General features: G+C 29.3%; 1 protein-coding gene across 1 annotated transcript in view; it reads left to right on the top strand.

The window, feature by feature from the left end:
• The window catches only part of bchs (WD repeat and FYVE domain containing 3 bchs), a 249,612-nt gene that overhangs the window by 206,194 nt on the left and 20,387 nt on the right, over positions 1-23,031 (top strand). Inside the window, exons 45-53 of the mRNA XM_075360738.1 lie at positions 1,864-2,002; positions 3,273-3,484; positions 5,163-5,295; positions 7,280-7,433; positions 7,934-8,168; positions 9,108-9,325; positions 14,683-14,936; positions 19,698-19,925; positions 22,352-22,543. Coding sequence (XP_075216853.1) covers positions 1,864-2,002; positions 3,273-3,484; positions 5,163-5,295; positions 7,280-7,433; positions 7,934-8,168; positions 9,108-9,325; positions 14,683-14,936; positions 19,698-19,925; positions 22,352-22,543 — 1,765 coding nt within the window. The remainder of the gene's footprint in view (positions 1-1,863; positions 2,003-3,272; positions 3,485-5,162; positions 5,296-7,279; positions 7,434-7,933; positions 8,169-9,107; positions 9,326-14,682; positions 14,937-19,697; positions 19,926-22,351; positions 22,544-23,031) is intronic.

Genomic DNA, 23,031 nt, shown 5'->3' with positions numbered 1-23,031 from the left:
GGCTTATGCAATTTGATGGAACAAATGATAAACCATTGTCTAGTGCGATACCTTGAGAGAAACGTCCTAATTGCACTCGAACAATACAGTTAGGGCCAAATAGATAATTGGCTATCAATCATGCAGTTGCCCTGGAATTTATTCAAAACACCTTCTTATTTTTTCAAGGCCTGGTTACTGTATTTTTTTTTATATACAAAAGGTATGCAAGATGGTTCAGAGGAGAGGAATCTTGTGTACAGTGCATGAGTGGGTATACTAGGAAATCTTGCATTTATCAGGGGTTTCCTCAGTAATCGGTCGTTTAAAGTTCGAGTTGGAATGATGTTATTTGAAAGTTTTCTTACTAGAAAACAGAACACCACAGGAAAGTGTCCTAAGTATTACTTATTTGCCGTAGCCATAAATATTATTACAAACTGCATGCGAAAACCCGTTAAATGTTCTTTATTTGTTGATGATTTTTCAATTTGTGTAACATCTAGAAGTTTAGCTACTACTGAGAGGCTGCTACAAAATACAATAACCCGTTTAGAATTGTGGTGTGAAATGACTGGATTCATGTTTTCTCCACAAAAAAACAAAGTGCTTCTGCTTTTCATTCTTGAGGGAAAACACTGACTCTCAGTTGTTTTTACATGAAGAACCAGTTAAACCATGCATATTGCATATGGGTTAGACTTTTAGGAATGTTCTTTGATCAATGACTAACATGGGTAACCCATATAAAGGAGCTGAAGGTAGAATGTGTAGAAATGCTAGACATGCTGAGAGTTTTATCTATTACTCATTGGGGAGCTGATCGTGTATGTATGTTGTGTTTCTACCAAGCTCTAGTCTGTTCCCACTTGGACTATTGTTACATGGCTTTGGCTGTGGTTATGTGCATTGCAAGTTTAAACTAGGGACTAACATACGAACTATGCTAAGAAATAATGTAATGATTTTATCTTGAGTTTTACGATTTCTTAGGGCCATCCACTTTATTCAAATATTTGAATTTTAATACAGCATATTTCAGTTAATTATGCCATTTTTAATATTTCAGATGTAATTTTAATGTATTAATGTAGTTTATTAATATATTATTAATACATTACGTATTCAGGTGCTGATGATGACACTTTGTTTAGTGCCCAGGAAAAAATTTCTTAATTTGCAGGGATTATAGCTAAGAAATTCTAGATTGAGCTTTAATCTCAATCTTGGATTTCTATCGATTTATTGCACATTCCATTATCTCCATCCTCTTATTCATCATGCACTTCTGGGATGATTTTTTTTAACCTTTATCTTATTCTTTTCAGCCCAGAGGTATTAATCACTCAGTCTGTACAGAAGAATTGGCATAAAGTATAATTTGAACAACACTTTAACCTCAGTAATTTCTTTTAAAATTCCTCTTATATCCTGATAAAAGCATCTGCCATTGGTACTCTTGCATTGATTTTATAACTGAGTTTTCTGTCCTCTGTCATTTCACCCTTCTGATACTCAAAGTTATTTACTACCTTCCATGACTCCATTGAATGTGTCTTTATATTCCATCTTTATACCTCTTCTTGTTTGCTTATTCTTATTAATCAAAATTCTGACTTTTATTTTATCCTTTACTATTTCTTATTCCTCTACTTTTTTGCAGTTTCATTTCCATATTAAATTTATCATGTAATTTTCATTTTCTCCTACTACAAAAGAAAAAATCATTTGAATAACATGTTAATAATAGTTTAAATTATGGTATTATATTTTACCATGTAAGTTTATTTTTTATTGGGTAATTTTTCATGAATCTTCTTGACTGTGTAAATTATAAATTGATTCTAGCTGATATATTATAGAAATTAATGTGTATTTTTTCAGATTAAGAGTTTTCACTAATGACATAGCTGATAGTGGCCAACAGTCAGTAGCTGGTCAGAAAAGAACAGCACATGTTGAACAGGGTGCTGGTTTACTTTACAATCTGATTGGTGAAACATCTGTTACTCAGCGTTGGGTTGTAAGTGTGAAGTATGCTTTTTATGTTTTATGTGGAAGAAAACTGTGAAACTGTTGACTGTTTGTCCGATTATCAACTGCCTGTTTAGAGAACTAAATTTGCTTTTATGATTCTGATTTCAATAGTAAAATATAAAAATAAGATACTACAATTTTTTTCATACTGTGATGTCTTTCTGTACTTTTTTTGGTAATTTTAATTTAATTTTGTATTATATGAAATCGCTATTTTCAGAAACATCACAATTTGATTGCATTACTAAAAATATTATTATTAATTTCTTAATTATTTACTAATTAATAATCTTGTATATAATTTTATTTATTTTTTAATATAAAAATTTTATTACCATATTTGTTTTTAAATTGATGTATTACGTATAATTATTTGTTCTTTACTGTTACAAAATAAATAGTCTGTTTTCATTCAATAAGAATCATTTTGTATGCTGTCATTTGGTAACAATTTAACATTAATTGATTTAACAATTAATTTAACATTAATTGATTTGGCTGTAACCAAATCCTGAAGTCAGTTGATGAATCTGTGCCTGAAAAATGCTCTAAACAGAAGACTTTTGACAAACTGTCATCGTACCTGAATTACAGTATGAAGGAAGATTATCTTCCTGCTAATATTTCTTTTCTATACCATATAATTCCATTGTAATTTTTATTTCTATTTTATTATTTTTAATTTAAAAACAGAACTGCAATTTATGTGCCATTTAGTTATTTCCTTTTGTAGTCTTTAATGTTTGCTAGTTGCTTTTTATTTTATGTTCTGTATTTCAATGATATTTAGATAAAATGTTGATGTTGATGATAGAATTTATTACTTTCTTTACACATATTAATAAGTATGGATTAAATTCGTTTCTTGAATAAAGATTTTTTTTTTTTAATTAGGTAGTTTTCTTTTAATAAGATATTTTAAGGGAATGAAATATTTTTATTTACTATTTGTACACAGTCCTTGAGTATTTAACTGAACTAGTAAATTAAGAGGTTGTCTGAAGAGTGTATTTTTTATTTTAATAGAATATCTGTTCTTATCAGTACAGATTTTATTGCTTTAATTATGCCTTGTTAAAGTGTCAAGTTGCTATAGGATTTTTTCTCTTTACTTCATTCCTGAATAAGTATGGTGTGTTAGGTTGAATTTTACTTACCATACTGCTTGCTGTTTAGATAAGTTGTACAATTTTATGTTTTAAGTTATTCTAATAAAATTATTTGTTAATAATTGGTGTTTTGCTCCTTGTTTACAGAGAGGTGAAATCTCAAATTTTCAGTATCTAATGCATCTTAATACTTTGGCAGCTCGTAGTTATAATGATTTGATGCAGTACCCTGTATTCCCATGGATACTTGCTGATTATGATTCTGAACAGCTAGATCTGACATCACCAAAGACTTTCCGTGATTTTTCAAAACCAATGGGTGCTCAGAGTGCAGAACGATTGGAACAATTTAAGAAACGGTGCTCATTACTTGTATAATAATAATTATTATTATATATTTCATTAACCCATTCATTACAGAATTCAAACATCAACTGAATGGGCATTAATAATGAGATTTATAATACATCTACTAATATGAGATAATAACTGTGAAGCGAATAGATCACCAAGTTTGCTTACTGGTTGTGTTTTATCGTTAAATACTTAAAAGATTATATTTACTCTATTTAAACTTTTAATAATTTGAATTTGAATCATGTATAAAAAAAATACAATTTGACAGTTGTTTAAAAAAATATTTGGCAAATGTAAGAGTTTTACATTTTTTACTAATAACTCATAATCAAAAATTGTAATTAAAATTTCAAGTCAAACTTTTTGATTAGGTTGTCTGACTAGTCAACTTCAGATTATTTTCAGTAAAATATTTTTTATTTTATAATTATTTTTATAACTATTATTTTACAATTCCGTACAATATGCCACTCACTTACTAGGTTATATTGTTCAGTAACAGTATCACTTAAATTATTATTGTGGTAATTAATTTCATTATTGTAACTTTTAGACTTACTCAATATATTTTTTAAAAATCAAGGTAACCTGGCAGACTCAACAGAGATATCAATGTTTTGGCATTGAATTCAACCATTTTTACATGATTTAGTAGTCACTGATTGTTAATAAAAATTTATTGAATCTTAAAAGATGATTGATATATGTAATTGATAGGAAATGAATGTAAACATTTCAGTATACTCATAGAACAAAAAGAAAGTTATGTCTACTGTGTGTAATTTAAAACAGAGATTACAATTCACAAGACGAATGAGATCCATCTTTCATAGTAATCCCACTTGAACAAAATGATAAAACTTCTGTCTCCTTTCATATGCCATGGGTTAAATGAATGAAATAAATTTTATCTGTTTTTTTTCCAACATCTGATAATTAATATTTTAAATCTTCAGTCTATCATCTGAGATGTTACACAGTACAATTCTATTTATATTACTGTTTATTTTTTATAAGTAGGAGACCTTGCTTTACCCATTAGGCACCTCAGCCACTATTTTGGCTTTTTTCAACTCTGCTTCCACAAAAGTCCTTGAACAGTTCCATAGGCTATATCACTTGCTATGTCACTGAACACTTACAAAAGAAGTTTTTTCCCACCTACTAGAAATTGCAAACCAACATGATGCCTCAGATGGAACCAGAGCAGCAACTGATTCTTATGATACTCAGCTGGAAAAATGAAAGAAGAACTAGGAAAGGGTAGAGAAGAAAAAAAAGATGACAGACCCACTCTGGGACTACCTCTGATCAGCATATGCAAACTTTGATCCCATTTTTCCAGGATATACATCAAATATATATTATTTTTTATCAATCATAATATTGCACAAGTATAAAAGTTTTTTATTTGTTGAGTTAGAACATTATTATTTTATCTGAAATTCAGTCAATTGCAGTGAATTCATGGCTATGAATTTTTGCTCTTTTAAGATAATCCCTGATAATGAATAATGTCTTATTTTCTTTATTTTATTATTTATTTTATATCTGCTCTTCATTGTTTGATATTTTCCATTTCCTTTGTGCCTGAACTTAAGTCAAATTCATCAAATTTTCATTTATCTCTCAAAAGATATTGTTAATAATAAGATATTTGCTCTTTGTTTTGGTTTTTAGGTATAAAGAATGGGATGATCCTCATGGGGAAACTCCCCCATATCATTACGGAACTCACTATTCTTCTGCCATGATTGTGTGTTCATATCTTGTTCGCATGGAACCCTTTACTCAACATTTTCTTAGACTTCAGGTATTTGAATTGTTACATTCTTAAAATGCTATTTTATTTTTATAAAAGTAGGTTGTTAGGCTTATGTTAATCTTATTTTAAAATTAATTCTTTTAGGCTAAGTCAATAAACAATAAGTTAGAGATTCACTGTCTTACATAAGAGTTGTATATTTCAATCTTATCCAGTTGGTAGAAATTTACAATCTAATGGATAAATTGTAGATCAGTCATCTGTAATCATTATTCATCTTCATTCTTAGAAGAGTTTGATGTTTCACCGTTAACCATAGCACCTTGAGTAGACTGTTGGCTGTAAATGTGTTTCCTTAATCTACCATTACCATTTTTCACCCTTTTCTATAATTTGACCCCTGAATACATCATGAGACAGTGAAATTGATAATTTTTTTTTCATGAAATATCTTCTTAGTAATGAGGTTTTTCTCTAACACGCCACATATAAGTAATGTATCAAATATTTATATAATAAAGATTATAACAACATGTTGAACGTAAAATAAAATACCATGGGAATTTATACAGATTAGTGTACAGATTATCACTTTTCAAACCATTTTTTTGTGGATTCTACTTCAGCTTTGATAGGCATTAGGAATTAACTTGAAATTTTCCATAGATCATTGAATACAGTGGTAGAATACAACTTAGTCTCTACCTCTTTTATTATAAAAAAATATTTTTTATTTTTTAAGTTATTAATTATTTATATTTGGTTCAAATAATATTAATAAAAATTATAGGAATCTGCAAATAGCATAAGATATAATGTTTTGTTAGTCTGTTTGGCACAATATATAGAATTAGGTTATTTCTATTAATAAAGTAAAATTTACATTTACTTTGCCAATTCTATATTTATCTAATATTGATCAAGGTAAATAAATTAATACATGTAAATAATAAATTAAGAGAACACTGTAGCAACTTCAATGCAGGTACAAAGTGAGCCATACATAGTGTGTTACTTCCAAACATGCTAAAACATGCATGCATTTTTTATAATATTAGAGAAAAACATGACTTGAGATTTAATTTTGTAACTAATAAATATCAATTTAGATCACTAAATGGAGGTATTTTTATTCTTTCTTTCCAAATTTGGTTCAAGTAACTGCCTTTGTTAATATCAGTTATCAGGGAAACTTGACATACTGGCAGTATTTTTTGACAGAAGGTACTTTTCTTTATTGTTCCTTACACTTTTTAGTATGGCTGTTTTTGGATTTTATGTTTTCTAAACATTCTTGTTTAGTTATTTAATTAGCACCATTGTTGATTAGTTAATCAGTTTATTGATTAAATCAGTTATTCCTTTGATTATTTGTCTTGTACACTGTGTACATTGCTTTCAGTTGGCTCCTATATATACATTTATGTTAACATTAATTCTATTATTCAAACCATTCAAATTAATTTTACTAGATATTAATTATTGTCTATAAATTAATGTTTGTTGTACATGATGTAAGTTCTGGTGTAATATAATGACATTCACTTCCTTTAGATTAACTAGTGGTTAACATTTTCAATCAATCAAAAGAATTTAATTACCCAACAATTTTTTGTTTGTTTTGGGGCTTATGCACATTGATTCTGACATTTCTGTTAACTTTTTCCTGTGATTTCACACCCACTGAGATAATGTGCAATTTCTGAGTTTATTTATTTAAAAAATATTGATTATTAATATATATGATGATGTCAGTTCATTTTTTATACTTGCTACTGCAATTGCTAATTAGAAGTCATGTTGCTTAAGTACTAATTTATTAATAAGAATCTGATTCTTAAAAATTGTTAATTTTAAAAATATTTCATTTATTTTATGCTTTATAATCCTAAGAATGTCAGAATATAATGTTAAATATTCTTTAATTTTAGATAACTCATTTTTTTAACAATTCTAAAAATTCCTGATTTTATGACTGTATTTTGTAATGAATTTAATTAATTATAATTGCAAAACTTACTTTCTTTTGTAGGGAGGCCATTTTGACCTTGCTGATAGAATGTTTAATAGTGTTAGAGAAGCATGGTTATCTGCATCACGACATAATATGGCTGATGTTAAAGAGCTCATTCCTGAATTTTTTTACCTTCCAGAATTTCTCTGCAACTCTAATAATTTTGATCTTGGTAATGTACACAAACATTTACATTTACTTTTTAGAATTAATAATGTAATAAAGTCTCATGTATTTTTGTTTTTTTTAAAACATATATTCTTTGTATGCATTTCTGCTTCAAACGTTGTCTAAAGTAGTTGTAATTGCTGATTGATAGAGTGTTTTGTTCAAATACTCATTAAATGTAGTTGCAAGATTTTTAATTTTGCCAAAGATACATCCAAAAGGTCTATTTTTATCTTCTTAATTTTCCACTAATACAGATTGCATTTCTTAGGATTTTTTATGAAAAGTTTCAAAATCCACCAGTTTCTAAATAGTGGTTTCAAGCTTTTAAAATGCTATTTAATATCTACAAATAAAAAATTTTAAATTTGAATCTAAATATTTTTTTTTTTAGAATTTATGAATTCAAATGAACAAACACTATGTTACTATATGTTTGTCAAATCTATTTATTTCAATGTAGATTGTAATCTAAGCTGTTTTCATATATTTAATAATTTACAGGTTGCAAACAAAATGGAGTGCAGTTAGGTGATGTTGTTTTACCTCCTTGGGCTAAAGGTGATCCAAGAGAATTCATCAGAGTGCACAGACAAGCACTGGAGTGTGATTATGTATCACAACACTTGCATGAATGGATTGATCTCATATTTGGCTGTAAGCAACAAGGTCAAGCTGCAGTAGAAGCTGTAAATCTTTTCCATCATTTATTTTATGAAGGAAATGTTGATATTTACAAGTAAGATTTTAATATTTTATTTACATATGATTGAATTTAATTTTTTTTCTTTAAGTGTTCTTTAAATCTGTTGCTGTCATGATTAAGAACCATGATGGAAATTAACTTAAAGAAATATAGATTATGATAAGATATCTTTATTTCTTATCAAAAAAATAAATGCTCGACCCAAATGAGACAAATGAGAGCATGTGCTCTCATTTGTCAAGCATTTATTACTTAGGCTAGTTACTTAGGTTAGTAACCTAGCTGCCTATTTAGGCTATAATATTAACAGACAGATAAACTGAAAAATAAATAATTGTTAAAACTTTTTAAATTGTTGACAAAGGTATTTGAGAACTGTTACAATGCCTTAGAAAACAAATTTATGACATAACCAGAACAGGCTTTTGGATTTATGTTTACTTTTTTATAACCATTAACAACTAAAAAATTTAAAGAGTGTTACAAATTTAATAGTCTATGTTATATATCTGTGTATGTGAGGTAACTTTTTTCTGTGTAAATGACATAGTAATTATTATAAATTATTGTCAAATTTGCATGATGAGAAACACAATGCTGCTAACCACATGTCACTAAGTATCTCTGTTGGTGCGTAATTAAAAATGTTTGTTTGTTTTCTGAACAGACCTTGTATTATATGAAATATAAACCACCAAAACACAGCAATCAGATAAGTTAAACTTAGCATATTAATTTTCAATAACTGGTTTTCACAGTATTCTACACTCCAGTTGATATTATATTCTAATGTCATTACATTAAAACATATTCTTTTTATAATTTGTTGATTTTTTTCTGAAATTATGTTGTTCATTGTGAAATTTTAAATTAAGTATACATGTAATTTTGCTGTCCAGTACTAACAGAATTTGTTAATGTGTATGTGTTTACATTTTTATGATAATTTTTATATGAATTCTTTTTCTCTAGCATTGATGATCCTTTGAAGAAAAATGCAACAATTGGTTTTATCAATAATTTTGGTCAGATTCCTAAACAGCTTTTCAAAAGACCACATCCTGCAAAGAAATTGAATCACCGTGCTTCAGTACTTGATCCAGGACCTCTTAATAGTCCTTTAAATTCATCTGATAGATTATTCTATCATAACTTGGATAACCTACGACCTTCACTTCAACCTATCAAAGGTAAACTGACTTCTGCACTCATTTTTTTAGATATAACATTTTACATACATCCATTTTTAATTCAGTGTAACTAGAAAATTCTTGTAAAAAAATTATTAAATTAAGGGTATAGGAAATGTGAAGAAGAACTATTTTTCCCAATAAAACACTTATATTTTTCTTTTATTAACTTATTTTAATAATTATACTAAGATAAAACTAAATGGTAGTTAATCAGTCTTGTTTATACTATATCATTAATGTTCTCCAAATTAAAATTCTATGTAAGTTGCAGAGTCAGAACTACTCCCCTCATCTAAGTTGCAAAAAAAATTCTCAAATTAAAGATCCTTTAAAATCATAAGTAATAATCCTGTTATGTTAAATTGCTAATGATGCTTCCTTCATTGATTCAGTTCATACATTCTTTATGTCTTAAAGTCATTTGCGTTAAATAAATTCTGAGTTTCACACAGTTATTTAAGTTTGGACACTGCAGCAAGAGAGAGGAGTTTTGGATCAGACTACATTTTCATAAAGAATCACCATCCTGATATCCTCATTTATGAAGGTTATCTTTCCTTCGTGCAATGCCAGAACTCAGCGTGTTAGTAGATCACCATACTGAATATGGCTGTTCATTTCATTTGATGGGACTCTTGTGAACTTTAACTGTAAAACTTTTCATGTCTTCTCTCCATAAAGTTTATCTTCACATTTTAATTAAGCACTGAATAGTGTTACATCTTTCTGGACAGCTTTCAGAGTCTGCCCAAATGTAGTGAAGGTCAGTTTTTCTGAAGTTCTTCTTCAACTACTCCCCTTTTACTAGATGTTGGATCAACATCTGTAAAAGTGCACATCAACACATTGGTATTAATTTCAAACACCCAGTCACAATTTGCTAGATATCATTTCAGATCCACATTGACCTCTTTCTTAGTATGCTTAGAAGCATTCTATAAGGGTATTACCAAAATTCAGTGACTAATGTTGGCATACAACATTTAAAGTGTGATAGATGAGATTTGTTTAGTGATTAATAACTCCAGTAATATCTAAAAAGAGTTGGGCTTCCCTTTTAATTCATCCTAAAGATTTGTTTATTAATCCATGTAAAAAAGAACTAAACTTACTATATTAACTGGTAAGATAATAATTTTTTTTGAAGTCATCAAGACCACTCATTTACTAAGAAATTGAGATACTGAAAATAACAGATAAATAGTTAAAAATAAGTGTCCAGATTAAGGTAAAATGTGACAAATTATATATGTTTTATTATGGCTGGAAATTGAATTTGAAGTAAACAAAAATTCAGAGAGTTTAAAGCAGTTGCAAAGATAGTTCACAGCGTGACTTCAAAGAAAGAAAACATTGTTATTGTGAGAAAAAATTCATATTATGCAATTCAAGTAAACATGTGTAATAAGCATAGAGAATATCAAAACAATGATCAAAATTGAATGAGAAACATATTTACTATATTTTCATAACTATTTTTCAACGGTAAGCTTTTGCAAAATTATCTGTGAAGCAGTCTAAACAAAACTGAAGAGTATATGTGTGGCAGAAGGAATTAATGTAAGAACTGAAATTAAACTGACAGATAAAGCAACATAATTAGTTGCCTATGTGAGATCATTCAACTAGAAGCAAGAATGATAAGCACAGATTCTCTTCTCTTTTAGAGATTTTTGTAATACGGTGAAAAAGGAAATAAAATATCTGATAATGACTGAAATTATATTACTGGATTCTCTCACATTAAGTAGAGGAAACGGAAATGAATGGTTTTATACCAGGTGATTGAAAAGAAATTCATAATTTTAAAAGCATATATATAAAGATTTATTGGGATAACTTACAGATTCGATTGAAAAACACATTCCATAGAAAAACTCATAAAGTTTGTCGTCTAACATTCTCTTTGGTTTGATATGGTTTCCATTTGTAATGCAACATATATGCCACCTGAAGTTGATTTCATTCCAGCAAATCTGGCATTACTTCTGGAGCTGTGGCATTAATTCAAAGTCTTCTCAACAAGATCAGCAGGCAAAGTCATACATAAACCTGATTTTTAATGAAATCGCACAAGAAAAAATCTATTGGGGTCAAATCTGGGGAGCAAGGTGGCCACGCAATTGGACCTTTATGACCGTTCAACAGACCTTGAAATTGGCTATCAAGAAAATCTTGGATTTCAACAGGTGGTAGTGAGGTGGTGCACCGTCTTGTTGGTAAAATGGTGTCCATCTTGGTCATCATCACCAGCTAACAGAGGAATTTGAAAATTTTGAAGCATGTCCAGATAAATACTACTGTTTACGGTTACCTCCTGGAAGAAGATTGGGCTGTACAATCTTTGTTTACTTAGGCACAAAAAACATTGACCTTAGTTAGGCCTATCACAAATGTGCTGCAAAGTTTTATGAGGGTCTCCTGCTCCATATTCGGTAGTTTTGCCAAATATGCTACTGATGTGAATCATTGACTCATTTTTAAAAATTGCATTGTCTAAAAATGTATTGTTGTCTGCAATTCTGCTCATCATTTCCATCATTGACCTCATTTCCATACACAACTGCAGCCAAGCAATTTTGTTTTGTTTGTAATGTGTTGAACCATGGTTTCAAGTGCAATCGTTCACATAATATGAGCTATCAATCGTTTATGAAATACCAGTCTCGTGCGACACACATAGAATTGATTTCTTTGGACTGTGTCCAGAGCTTTCTCTGAGTTGTTCCATAGCAGCTTCAGAGATGTATGGGCATCCTGGTGATTTTGTATGTTTAACAGAATAATCTTTCTCAATGAACATTTGGTGTCAAGAGTAATTGTGTGCCTACTAGGAGGCTCCCTACTGTACTTTCAATGAAAATTACATTGAACTGCAGTTGCTGACTGCAAATTGTGAAAGCAAAACATACAGTGAGCATGTTCTGCACTAGTAAATATATCAATTTTTAACAACACTTTGACAGGACTGGTGACCAAGTTTGGTACTAATGTAGTACATGAGTCAAAAGTTGATGTTTTGTTATGAATTGAGATCTCAACTGAGTTTGTAAGTTATCTAAATATATTTGTATCTGATTTTAAAGTTGTGAAACCCTTTTTGAATTACTTGGTGTTTCTAGTTCATATTCCAAAAGAATGAAATATATTAAATGAAGATATTGTGTGAAGGACAATTTTTAACAGATTCCCGTTAACAATTTTTGATCAGAGATTGAATCTCAAACTCATTTTATACAATTTATAATTGATTTCTAGATGTGGAACATTTTGTTGATTTCAACATGGGAAAGAAATATAAAAGAAGAATCTTAAAAAATTCAGTAAGTGTCCATTCAAGAAATGGATTCCTCAACTTTTACTATAAAACATGAAGCACATCACTGTGCTGAGGCAGGCCGTTTTTCTGACTCTTGTGATGAGTGTTTTTACCTTATGATGTAAAAGCATCTATTCCGCATCATCATTCCAGTGATTGATATCAGTCAATAGTTAATATTTTGATGAGTTAAGTTTTGTATTCAGATGATAGGATAAGCTATCATAGTAGTACAGAAATTAACATAAAATGATATTTTAGCAATTGTTTTTCAATTTGCCTTTAATTTTAAAATTATAAAATATTACATTAAATTTTTGTTTGTAAAAGTAATATAAGTTACTATTCTTACTGCTGTAAGTATACTTGGAAGAAAAGTAAATGAAACATTTATGGCAAAACATAAAATTTCTTTTTTTTTATAATCTGTTAAACTTCATTTACAGGAGATTATGACATTTATTTAATAATAATTCATTTTAGTGTATTACTTGTTACAAAGTTATTCTTATATTCTGTTTATAATAGTTTATAACAAAGGAAATATAAAACTACACTGTTAGACTGACTTTGAATTCCCAAAAGTAACTAATAATTGTCTCATGCAAGGCTTACTAGGTAGATGAGAATGAATTGATTTCCTGAAATTGTCTTCATTGAGCTGAATGTATAGTTGCTTATATGCATGCCAATCTCACTGAAATGCTGCCAATATTCAGCCCACAAGTGACATCTGCTTTCAAGGATTGGCTGTCTAAAATGAATGTCATTTCTCTCTGAGATGGCAACTCTGACTAGTCTCTCTTGCCCTTAAGATGCTTTAAATGTATCACAGCTGTAAGAAAGATTGGAATGTTATGAAATAACTCCTGTATGCTGCTTCAGCTCATCAAAGATTTTTTCTAATACGTTTTGATTTCATTTCTTACTTTTCTTTCTGAAGTAATTCTCTCCTGTCTTTATTACTGCCTTAAATTGATACATTTATTTCAACTGAACCTAGTTTTGTATTTATTTCAAATCTTAATTATGATTTGTTTAAATTTCAACTTCAAGAATTCTTTTTTTATTCATCTGTTTTACCCATCTCTTTGTTTTTATTTATTTTTTTTGTTTTTCTAATTTCAAGTTGCATTTCATCATAACCAAATTGGTTTAGAATAATTTCTGTTTCAGAATACATATCAGAAAATGCAGCCAATAAGTATAGTTCATCAATTAGTTTACCTCTCAAAAACCATTAAAAGTGGTACGGTCTTTTTTCAGAAATCTGATTGCTCCTTATTTACAATTAACAATCATATTAAAGGTCTTCCATTCCAGTTGCATAGCCTGGAGGTGAATTGTATTTAAGCCCTATCTTGTGTTGGTTCTGTTGCCAGGCTTATCCAGTATTTACCATTTTATCTTTTCTAATTGCGTTTTATAAATTTTATTGGAGTTTTTTTAATATATCTTTTTCATCCTGAGAGGTTCTTGTTTCTTTCCACCAATATACCTTTCAAATTAAAAATTAATTCTTTAGTGATTGAAATAACTACATCTTCAGTGAAGGTTGAAAGCTATTATCTGTCAGATATTGTCTCATCTAGAAAGAATAACTTTTTTAGTATTTCAAGTTGATTTGTTGAAAATGCAAAACGTTTAATAAACTTAACATCATCCCACATCTAAGGGTGATGTGAATTATCTCCCTAACCTTTAGTTCTTATCAGAGATAAGAACTAAAAATTATACCCAACTGTTAACTGCTAATTAAAAGAATTTTGAGTCAGTTGGAGGACACAGTCAAGTTTCTAGAAATTCCTTTTTTAGCATTTGGGTGCATTGATAAAAACAATTTATCAATGACTTTTTTAAAACTAAAAACTCATTTGCAAAATCTAACCTGCTAAGAAATATTAAACCCCATCAGTGGCCCTACTTATAAAATATTTGTAATCAATAAAAATTTAACAGGTTTTTTGGATTATTTAAAATTAGTTTGATGAATATATTCAACATTTAATCTAATATATTATAATTTACATTCCAGAACTGAAAGGACCTGTTGGTCAAATATTACAATCAGATAAGAGTGTGTTGGCAGTCGAACAGAATAAAGTATTAGTGCCACCATCATATACTAAATACATAGCTTGGGGTTTTGCAGATCATAGTTTACGACTAGCTAGTTATGAAAGTGATAAAGCAATGCTTGTTAGTGAAGCTGTAATGCAAGGTAGTGGAGAAATTGTTGCTTGCGTTTGTCCATCTGCAAAAACTATTGTTACTGCTGGCACTAGTTCTGTAAGTATTTGTAATTTCTTTTGATTCTCTTATTCTGTATTGGTGAATTTTCATTTTTTGAAGACAGTTCAATTTAACCACTGTCTATGAAATCCGTTAAAAAATACCTAAAGGTATTCAGAATAAAATACAGTATTAATCAGTTGGTATTAAAACTTATTAATCAGGTAATTATCACTACAATAATTAATAATATGAATTTTATTTTTAATATTTTATCAGCTTTTAGCAGACTGTAGATATCCTTTATTTTTTTTTATATCAATAAATGTAGTACATCTGAAAAAAACATAATTTTAATATATGTGAGGTATGATAAAAAATAATGAGAATTTATAAATTCTGTGCTGTGACAGATCATCTTTTCCCTACACAATGGCAGTATTTTCCACCATATTAGACATGTAGTTAGTTTAGATTTGGTAGCTGAGTAATTAGGATGTACTTTATTTATGAATGGCAGTTTACTTTGTTCAAAAATGATGAAACAAAGGATTTGGATTAAATTTTACGTTAAAAATGGAATAAAGTTCAGTGAAATGATGAAGATGTAGAGAAGGGTTTTAATGAGGATATTATTTTTGACACCATTGGTTTATGAGTTATATAAGTGATTTTAAGAAGATCATGAAGAGAAATTTGTGAATGTCAGTGAATGCTTCTTGAAGAACCAAGACTGAAAAAAGCATGTCAGGTTTGATCAAATACTAAGGTTCTCCTTAGTGGTTTTTTTTCTTTTACAGTGGTGTTGTCCGTTCTGAATTCTGATCATAAGATTGTACAGACAACAAGGAGGTATTACTTAGTACTTTTATGCTGTTTACATGGGGCAGTCTGAAGAAAACTATGATAAATGTGGGCAAACAATTCTTGGATTTTGCACCACAATAATGCCCCCAGCACACACTTCACTATTAATTTGTGATAAGCCAATAACACCACCATACTGATGCTGCAACTTCTGTATTCTCCAGAAATGGCATCCTACAAATTTTTCTTGTTCTACTGATTAAGTTTTATTTATTTATTTTTTTTATTTTTTTGTTCGGATAAAGAGAATATTAAAAGGGCAATTTGCGATGATAGACGAAATAAAGAAAAAGTTGCTAGTGTACTTAAAGCTATTTCAAAAAGTGTTCTCCAAAAATGTTTTGAGAATTGAAAGAAGTGCTGGAATAAGTATGTCACATCCCTGGGAACTGCTTTGAAGGGGACAATGTTAGTATAGAAGAAGGATAAGTACATTATTTTTGATAAAAAAAAATAAAACGCTCACTATTTTTTTTATTGCCTCATATTATTTATTACTACTAATTGCTTTTACTTTAATATTCTTATATTTATTTTAATTATTGTTATTGTCGTTATTTTAACTATTAGCTTAATTAAACATATTATTGGTTTCATGAAAGTAATGATTCAGTTCAGTAATTTATCATGCTGAGATTGGTACTTCTCCAGGACTAAGCTCAACCAGTTTGTTGATATATGTACAATATTCTGCTACTGGCTGTGCCTCTCTATAGTGATTTATATTTACATTTTAAAATTAATCAGAACATTTATGTTTTCATCAAATTTTGGCATTAATATGTAACTTTATAATATACTATTATTTTAATATGATAATTAGTAATATAGTGTAATTATTATACTATTGACTTTAATAATATGTTATTTTAGACTTTCAGAATGCGATACCAATTAAGATTATTAGGGACTGTTCATTATGTATGGTGTTATTATGATAATTAAAAGAAATGATATGAAAATGCTTTGGAATGTTTTGGAATAGTAGAATGATTATGTATGACAAAATGTTCCTAGGTGACCTTCAAACATCATTGACTTGAAGCACGTTAATGAAAAAATTGTTTAGTCAGCATTTGTGATTTTGAATTAGTTTTTCCAGAAATTTCTTGAACAGCTAGCTCTTTGTAGGTTTGGATTAAGATTTGTTTGCATTGGCACAACACACACTAACAGCAAACTACAAAAAAAATGTGAATGGGGTCTGAACTTGATTTTTTGATGGTTTATACAGAAGATAATAAATATGATTCAGTTATTAGTGACATAAAACATTATTTCATATAATACTCGCAAAAAGTTTTGAATGGTAGATAATTTGTAAGTGAGGATGAAATGAATGAAGTAGATGCAAAGGAGTAAGTTGATGATTCTCTGAAACTGGGTTGCTAGAGATACTTCTTACAGATATCTGTGAAAAATGCCTTAAGAGAAGTAAGGTGGTATCACAGGTGGCTAAGCTGTGAAGTTTTACTTGATATGTGTTTGTAATTATTTGATATTAAACATTTTATAAATTAAATATTATAATTTATATACTTGATTCATTTCAATAAGGTGATTAATTATAAAGAAGTTTCATATTACATTAATAATACAAACATTTGAATATTTACCATAACATGAAAAAGGATATCTCCCGAGAAGTAGCTCCTGCAGATGAGCTGTTTTATGTGATAGATCTTCCAAATGTTGGATCATCACATGAGGGGATACCAAAATGTTTGCCAAAATATTACCATAAATTCAGTCACATCATACTGGATCTTATTTCCCACAATCACCTTAAAAGTAGTCCCCTTGGGAGTTTAGACACTGATCCCAGAGATTCTGCTACAGATGGAATTTATTTTAAAGCCTTTTTTGATGTGTGTTCAGCACTCCTGAGATCCAGTGTTCAATTTTTCTTGAATTTCCTCTATTATGTCAAATCTTGCTTGGGAAAGAGAGGAAAGTCACACTAAATCATCTGATTATGGTGGATAAAGAACAACCATCATGTTATTTTTCACCAAAAACTGTTGTACGATGAAGGGGGCATTATGTGGCCTCACATTCATGATTAAGGACCTAATCATTCTAATTTTCTACTGCTTTTCTGGATATTAGCTTCTTATACCTTCCCTCAGTCAATACAGTACAATAATGTTCTCCATTAATCATATGACCAAGAAGTACAAATTGCTTGTGGATAATCCCATCATAATGAACAAAGAGATAAATAAAAATTTCATGTTGGTCTTGATGGGCTTTCTTTGGCTTTGGTGAAGGTGGGTATACTGCAATGCTTGCATTAACATTTTGTACATTTTTGGAGTTGTTTAATCAGGTTTATAACAGAATTGATACAGATATACTGTTCTCTCAGATTGATCATTGCAAAATCACTATCATAAGTAAATGTGACAGAAAACTGCCTGCCAACACATCTGCTTAGATATCAAAAGTTGTTAGGGATACTGACCCACAAAGGATGTATTATACTGCTGCAAGATACAAAAAAAAGAAAACTAGATGTTGCATCACTTTCATACTGGTGATCAGTTTAGTTTACAGAATCTAAGTTTAGTTAACTGTTAATTCTGCAAGCACAGAATTCATTTTATTGCAAATTAGTAATATATTTGAGAATTTTGTGACGGGTACATTTGTTTATTTCATGAAAAAAATTAAATTTTAAAATCTGTTGTTGCATTAATAAAGTAAATATTGAATGAGAAGAGTGAGCAAATTGTTTGAAGAATTTTGACATAACCTGTCAAATATCACTACTTCAAAAATTATAATAACAGAAATTATCTTTATAATCTCTCTAATTTTGATATCCAACACTTTGTCACTACCTTTTTTCTGTAAGTTGAGTTCTTAACTTAAAAAAGAAGGAAGTTCTTAATTGAACCTATGTATATTTATTTTCATGCCTTGGACCGAATGATTCAATAACTCTTTTTTATTCTGTAAAGAAATTAAAAAATTTAATGTACAGAGAGTTTAATTTTTACAAAAAATAAAACTCTCTTAAAAAAATTATAATTAATGTTTTCAATTTCTACTTTTGGAATACGGCACGTTAAGGGTTAATAAGCCACTACATACATGATGGTAGCGGTTTTTAATTTGATGCCGACTTCAGAAAGTCAGATTTAAAGAATTGATTTATTTTTTCTCCAGTTTTTTAAAATTAGTTTTATTTTTTTGAAAAAATTAATTTTTTAATAATGATTGTTAAATTCATATTATCCTAATATTTCTAATTAATTATTGTTAAAAAAAATGTTATTACTGGAATATTTCTACTTCCAAAATTGATATGTCTTCTGTTCTTCTGAACATATGTAAATAAGGTGAAATTAGATTATTCATTGAATTTTTAAAAAATACATTAATGAAGAAGCTGCTTTCAATTTTTGTAGTTTTTATTATTTTTTTAAATTTTAATTTAGTTATTTATGTGGTTACTGGTTCAGTTGGATTAAAATTTGATGAAATTGATCAAAAATTTGATAAATGCTTAAATTAAAAACTGACAAAATGATTTATAATAACTGCATGAAAAAGCAGTGTAAATTGTATAAAACTAGTCTTCTGCACAAAATACGAAGTAAGTACATGTAAAATAATAATGTGTGAATATTTCAGTGAAACCAACATAAAACCAATGAATATGCAAATATAATTATTAGAAACCTATAAATTGTGAAGAATTGAAAGAATGATTAGGGTCCAGTGTTTACTTCCACTAAAAACCAACTATTGGGATTGTTTTTTTAATAATCAACCAACTAAGAAAAGTATTACTAGAGTGCTGGTATCAATGTAGTGTAAAAGTTTTATTATCTCTTTTAAAAAAGTTACACGTTTAAAGTAATTTTTATTTATTTGAAAATTGCCTGTTTTAGAAGAATGCTCTCATTGTATGTAATCTATTTTTCTTCCTTCTTATTTTTTTAGGTTGTAACATTGTGGGAATATACTAGAAAGCAGTTATCTGTATTGCAGTGTTTGTATGGTCATAATGATGCTGTGACATGCTTAGCAGCTAGTCCAGCATATAATGTTATTGTGTCTGGATCTAGAGATACAACAGCTATTATGTGGGATTTATCTCGGCGTATTTTTGTTCGCCAGCTTAGGGGGCATAATGCACCAATAGCTGCTGTTGCTGTTAATGATCTCACTGTAAGTTATTTCATGGTTTTTTCTTTCTATTTATTATTTTCTTTATTCTTAATTTGATTTTTTTTTACATTTTGAAGATGTCTTTAAAAAGATTTTACATTGTAAAGAGATGTAATTGCTGATGAAAATGATAAAACATACTGTTATGATGGTTAACTCAAGAGATTAAATTGAAGAAAAGTGAATCGATGTAAAATGAGTTAATATTTACCATGTTTACTGCTGTACCTTCAGTATTGTGGACTAACACAGATTGTTACCGCTTAAAACACTTCCAATTCTATGGTTCCTAGTATTTCTTGTTCTTCAGCTTGGAGAATTATGACAATTTATGATTCCTTCTGTTGTTAATATATAGCATTCAGAAAAGTCCAATTTTTTAATATGGAGGCTATTCAGAAAGTAACTTCCAATTTGTTATAAAAATAACAATGATTGATAAAAAAACAATTTATTATGTACATCTTATAACTACTTTTCTATATAATGCTGTCCAAGTTAAGGCACTTGTCATATTTGTAAACAATTTGAATACCCAATTTAAATTTTAAATTTAAAACTCTGCTGCCTGTGAATTAAGTCAGGTAGTAACACTGTTTTTCAACTCCTCGTCATTTTCAAAAAAACTGTTGCTAACCATATCTTCATTTTTGGGAAAATATGATAATCACTGAGAGCCAAATCAGGACTGTACAGAGGATGATGAAACTACTCCTGTTTGAAACTGTCAATTTGGCGTTAAGTGCGTATTTCAGTATGTTGACGAGCTTTGTCATGAAGAAAAACGATGCCTGGAGTAAGCATGCCGAGGCATTTGTTTTGTATGGCCCTTTTCAATTTCTTCAGTGTCTTACAGTAAGTTTCAGAATTAATTGTCGTGTCTCTTTCCATAAAATCAACCAAGATCATACCTTTATGGTCCCAAAAAACCGATGCCATCAGCTTTTTTTGAACAGTGTTTGACGAGCCTTTACAGGTTTTCAAGGAGAACTGGTGTGTCTGCCGCTGCATTGATTGAGCTTTTGTTTCCACATTAACAAATTTATCCTGTCTCATTGTCTGTTATGATCTGGTCAAGGAATTCATCCTTCTTGTTATGTTGACAACTGTGAAGCTTACTTCAGTTAGTGCTGATCCCAACCTCTTTTTTATGTGTCCATCAGTAAGAAGCTTAGGCACACCCAGCGAGCACAAAATTTTGGAAGCCTAGCCTATTGGTTACTATTTCATGCAGCACTGTTCACGATATGTGAGGAAAAAATCTGGATAATTCTATTATCATGAATCGACAATTTTCACATCGACACTTGCAGTTCATCTGTGCCAATTGAAGGTCGACCACTTCTTTCATTGTTCTGAATGTTTGTTCGACCTTCCCAAAACATATGCTACCATTGTTTTACCTCACTCTCACTCTTGATATTCCCTCCACATACTGCACAAAATTCATGATGAATTTCAGCAGCTGGCCAGAGTTTTTTTGCATGAAGGAAACCATATGATAGCTCACACTTCACAGTTGTGGGATTTTCTATGATAGCATCCATTTCAAATGACTGTTTTACAGGAACAAACAAGTGAGCAATATTTCCAATAACACTACTAGAACCACACTGGACTGAGCTATTCAACTGTGCAAAGATAGAATCACTACTCCCACTCCTTCTGCAATACCGAGGACTGGAAAGTTAATTTTCGAGTAGCCCTCATAATATTGTACAGTTTATTTGTGGTTTTTTACATAGGTTTTTTCTATAAATTCTATTTATAGTAAGGAAAAATTTTCAATTAGATGACTATCTTTCTTCAATGTTTTTGTTATTTAGGATTTAAATTTATTTTTTATTTATTGTATTGTTATGTTACTTTATATTTCCTTGTAAGGTACATTTTGCCCATTTTTTATTTTACATTCTCATAATAATGAAATAAAATCCACACTAACTGGAAAGTAGTTACAACTTTGATTTCCTACTTATTATAATAAGTGTTACAATTTGATATAGAATTTAAAAATGTGTGAATAAAAATGAGGGTTTGGTGATGTATTCAACACATGTTTTATACATGCATTAATTTGAAATATTTATTAATTAATTTTTGCTTATCCTCTTCTGTGACATGACTAATCATTTATTTTATTAGTCTTAGAGTTCTGATTTTAATGCAAAAGAAATATTTTGTTTTATAAATCATTTTGTATAGTTGTTTGTTTATAGAATATTCATTGAATATTCTGAATAATTACACAGTGAATATGTTAAGTAATTATTCCTATTGGTCCATTTAAGTTTCTTTAATAAGGAAGGATTGTTTTCTTTTGTAATCAATTTAATTAACATACTTTATATTGTAACGGTGATTAGAAAAAAGAATTAAACCAGAATTATATCATTTATATAATATATTGCATATATTTATTACAGGGTGATATCGCAACATGTGCTGGCACATGGTTACATCTTTGGAGTATAAATGGAGATGAATTAGCATGTGTAAATACTTGTGTTGGCAGAGCTGATAGAATGCAGCAGATATTATGTGTTGCATTTTCACAGTGTCGTGAATGGGATCCGCAAAATGTTATTATGACTGGATCTACTGATGGAGTTGTTCGGGTATAAATTTTTTTATTATTATTATGTTTATTGTTATTTATTTATTATGGTTATTTATGTATATGGTTATATTATTCAAAAAATAGTGTAAGTAGATGAGGCATATTAGATCTGGAGGGTTGAAATTGGAAAAAATATTTTCCCATGTATGAAACCAAGTGTGCCAAAAGGTGTGGTGTGGATTAACATATGAAACTCTTTATAAAAAAAAATCTTGTTGATAATTTTTTTTTTATTTACAAATTATTGAAAAAAAAAAAATTTTTTTCAGTTTTCTTTTGGTTTTTCTTTAATATATCAGTTATTTATTATAATAGCAAAATGCTGCTGGCAACATCATCCCAACCATGTAGGGGAAGACAGCCGCCTAGTGACGTTTCAGTTGCCACACTACTCCCCCCCTTCCTAGCCCTGTTGAGCTCTAACGGGAGTTGTCTATCACCCTCTGACTTTTTACATCATAGTAATAAGCCTGGCCTCATAGGGAT

The sequence above is a fragment of the Lycorma delicatula genome, chromosome 3 (assembly GCF_047948215.1).
Source record: "Lycorma delicatula isolate Av1 chromosome 3, ASM4794821v1, whole genome shotgun sequence".
NCBI lineage: Eukaryota > Metazoa > Arthropoda > Insecta > Hemiptera > Fulgoridae > Lycorma > Lycorma delicatula.
The sequence above is the reverse complement of the archived record's forward strand: the minus strand, read 5'-3'. Positions and strand labels throughout refer to the sequence as shown.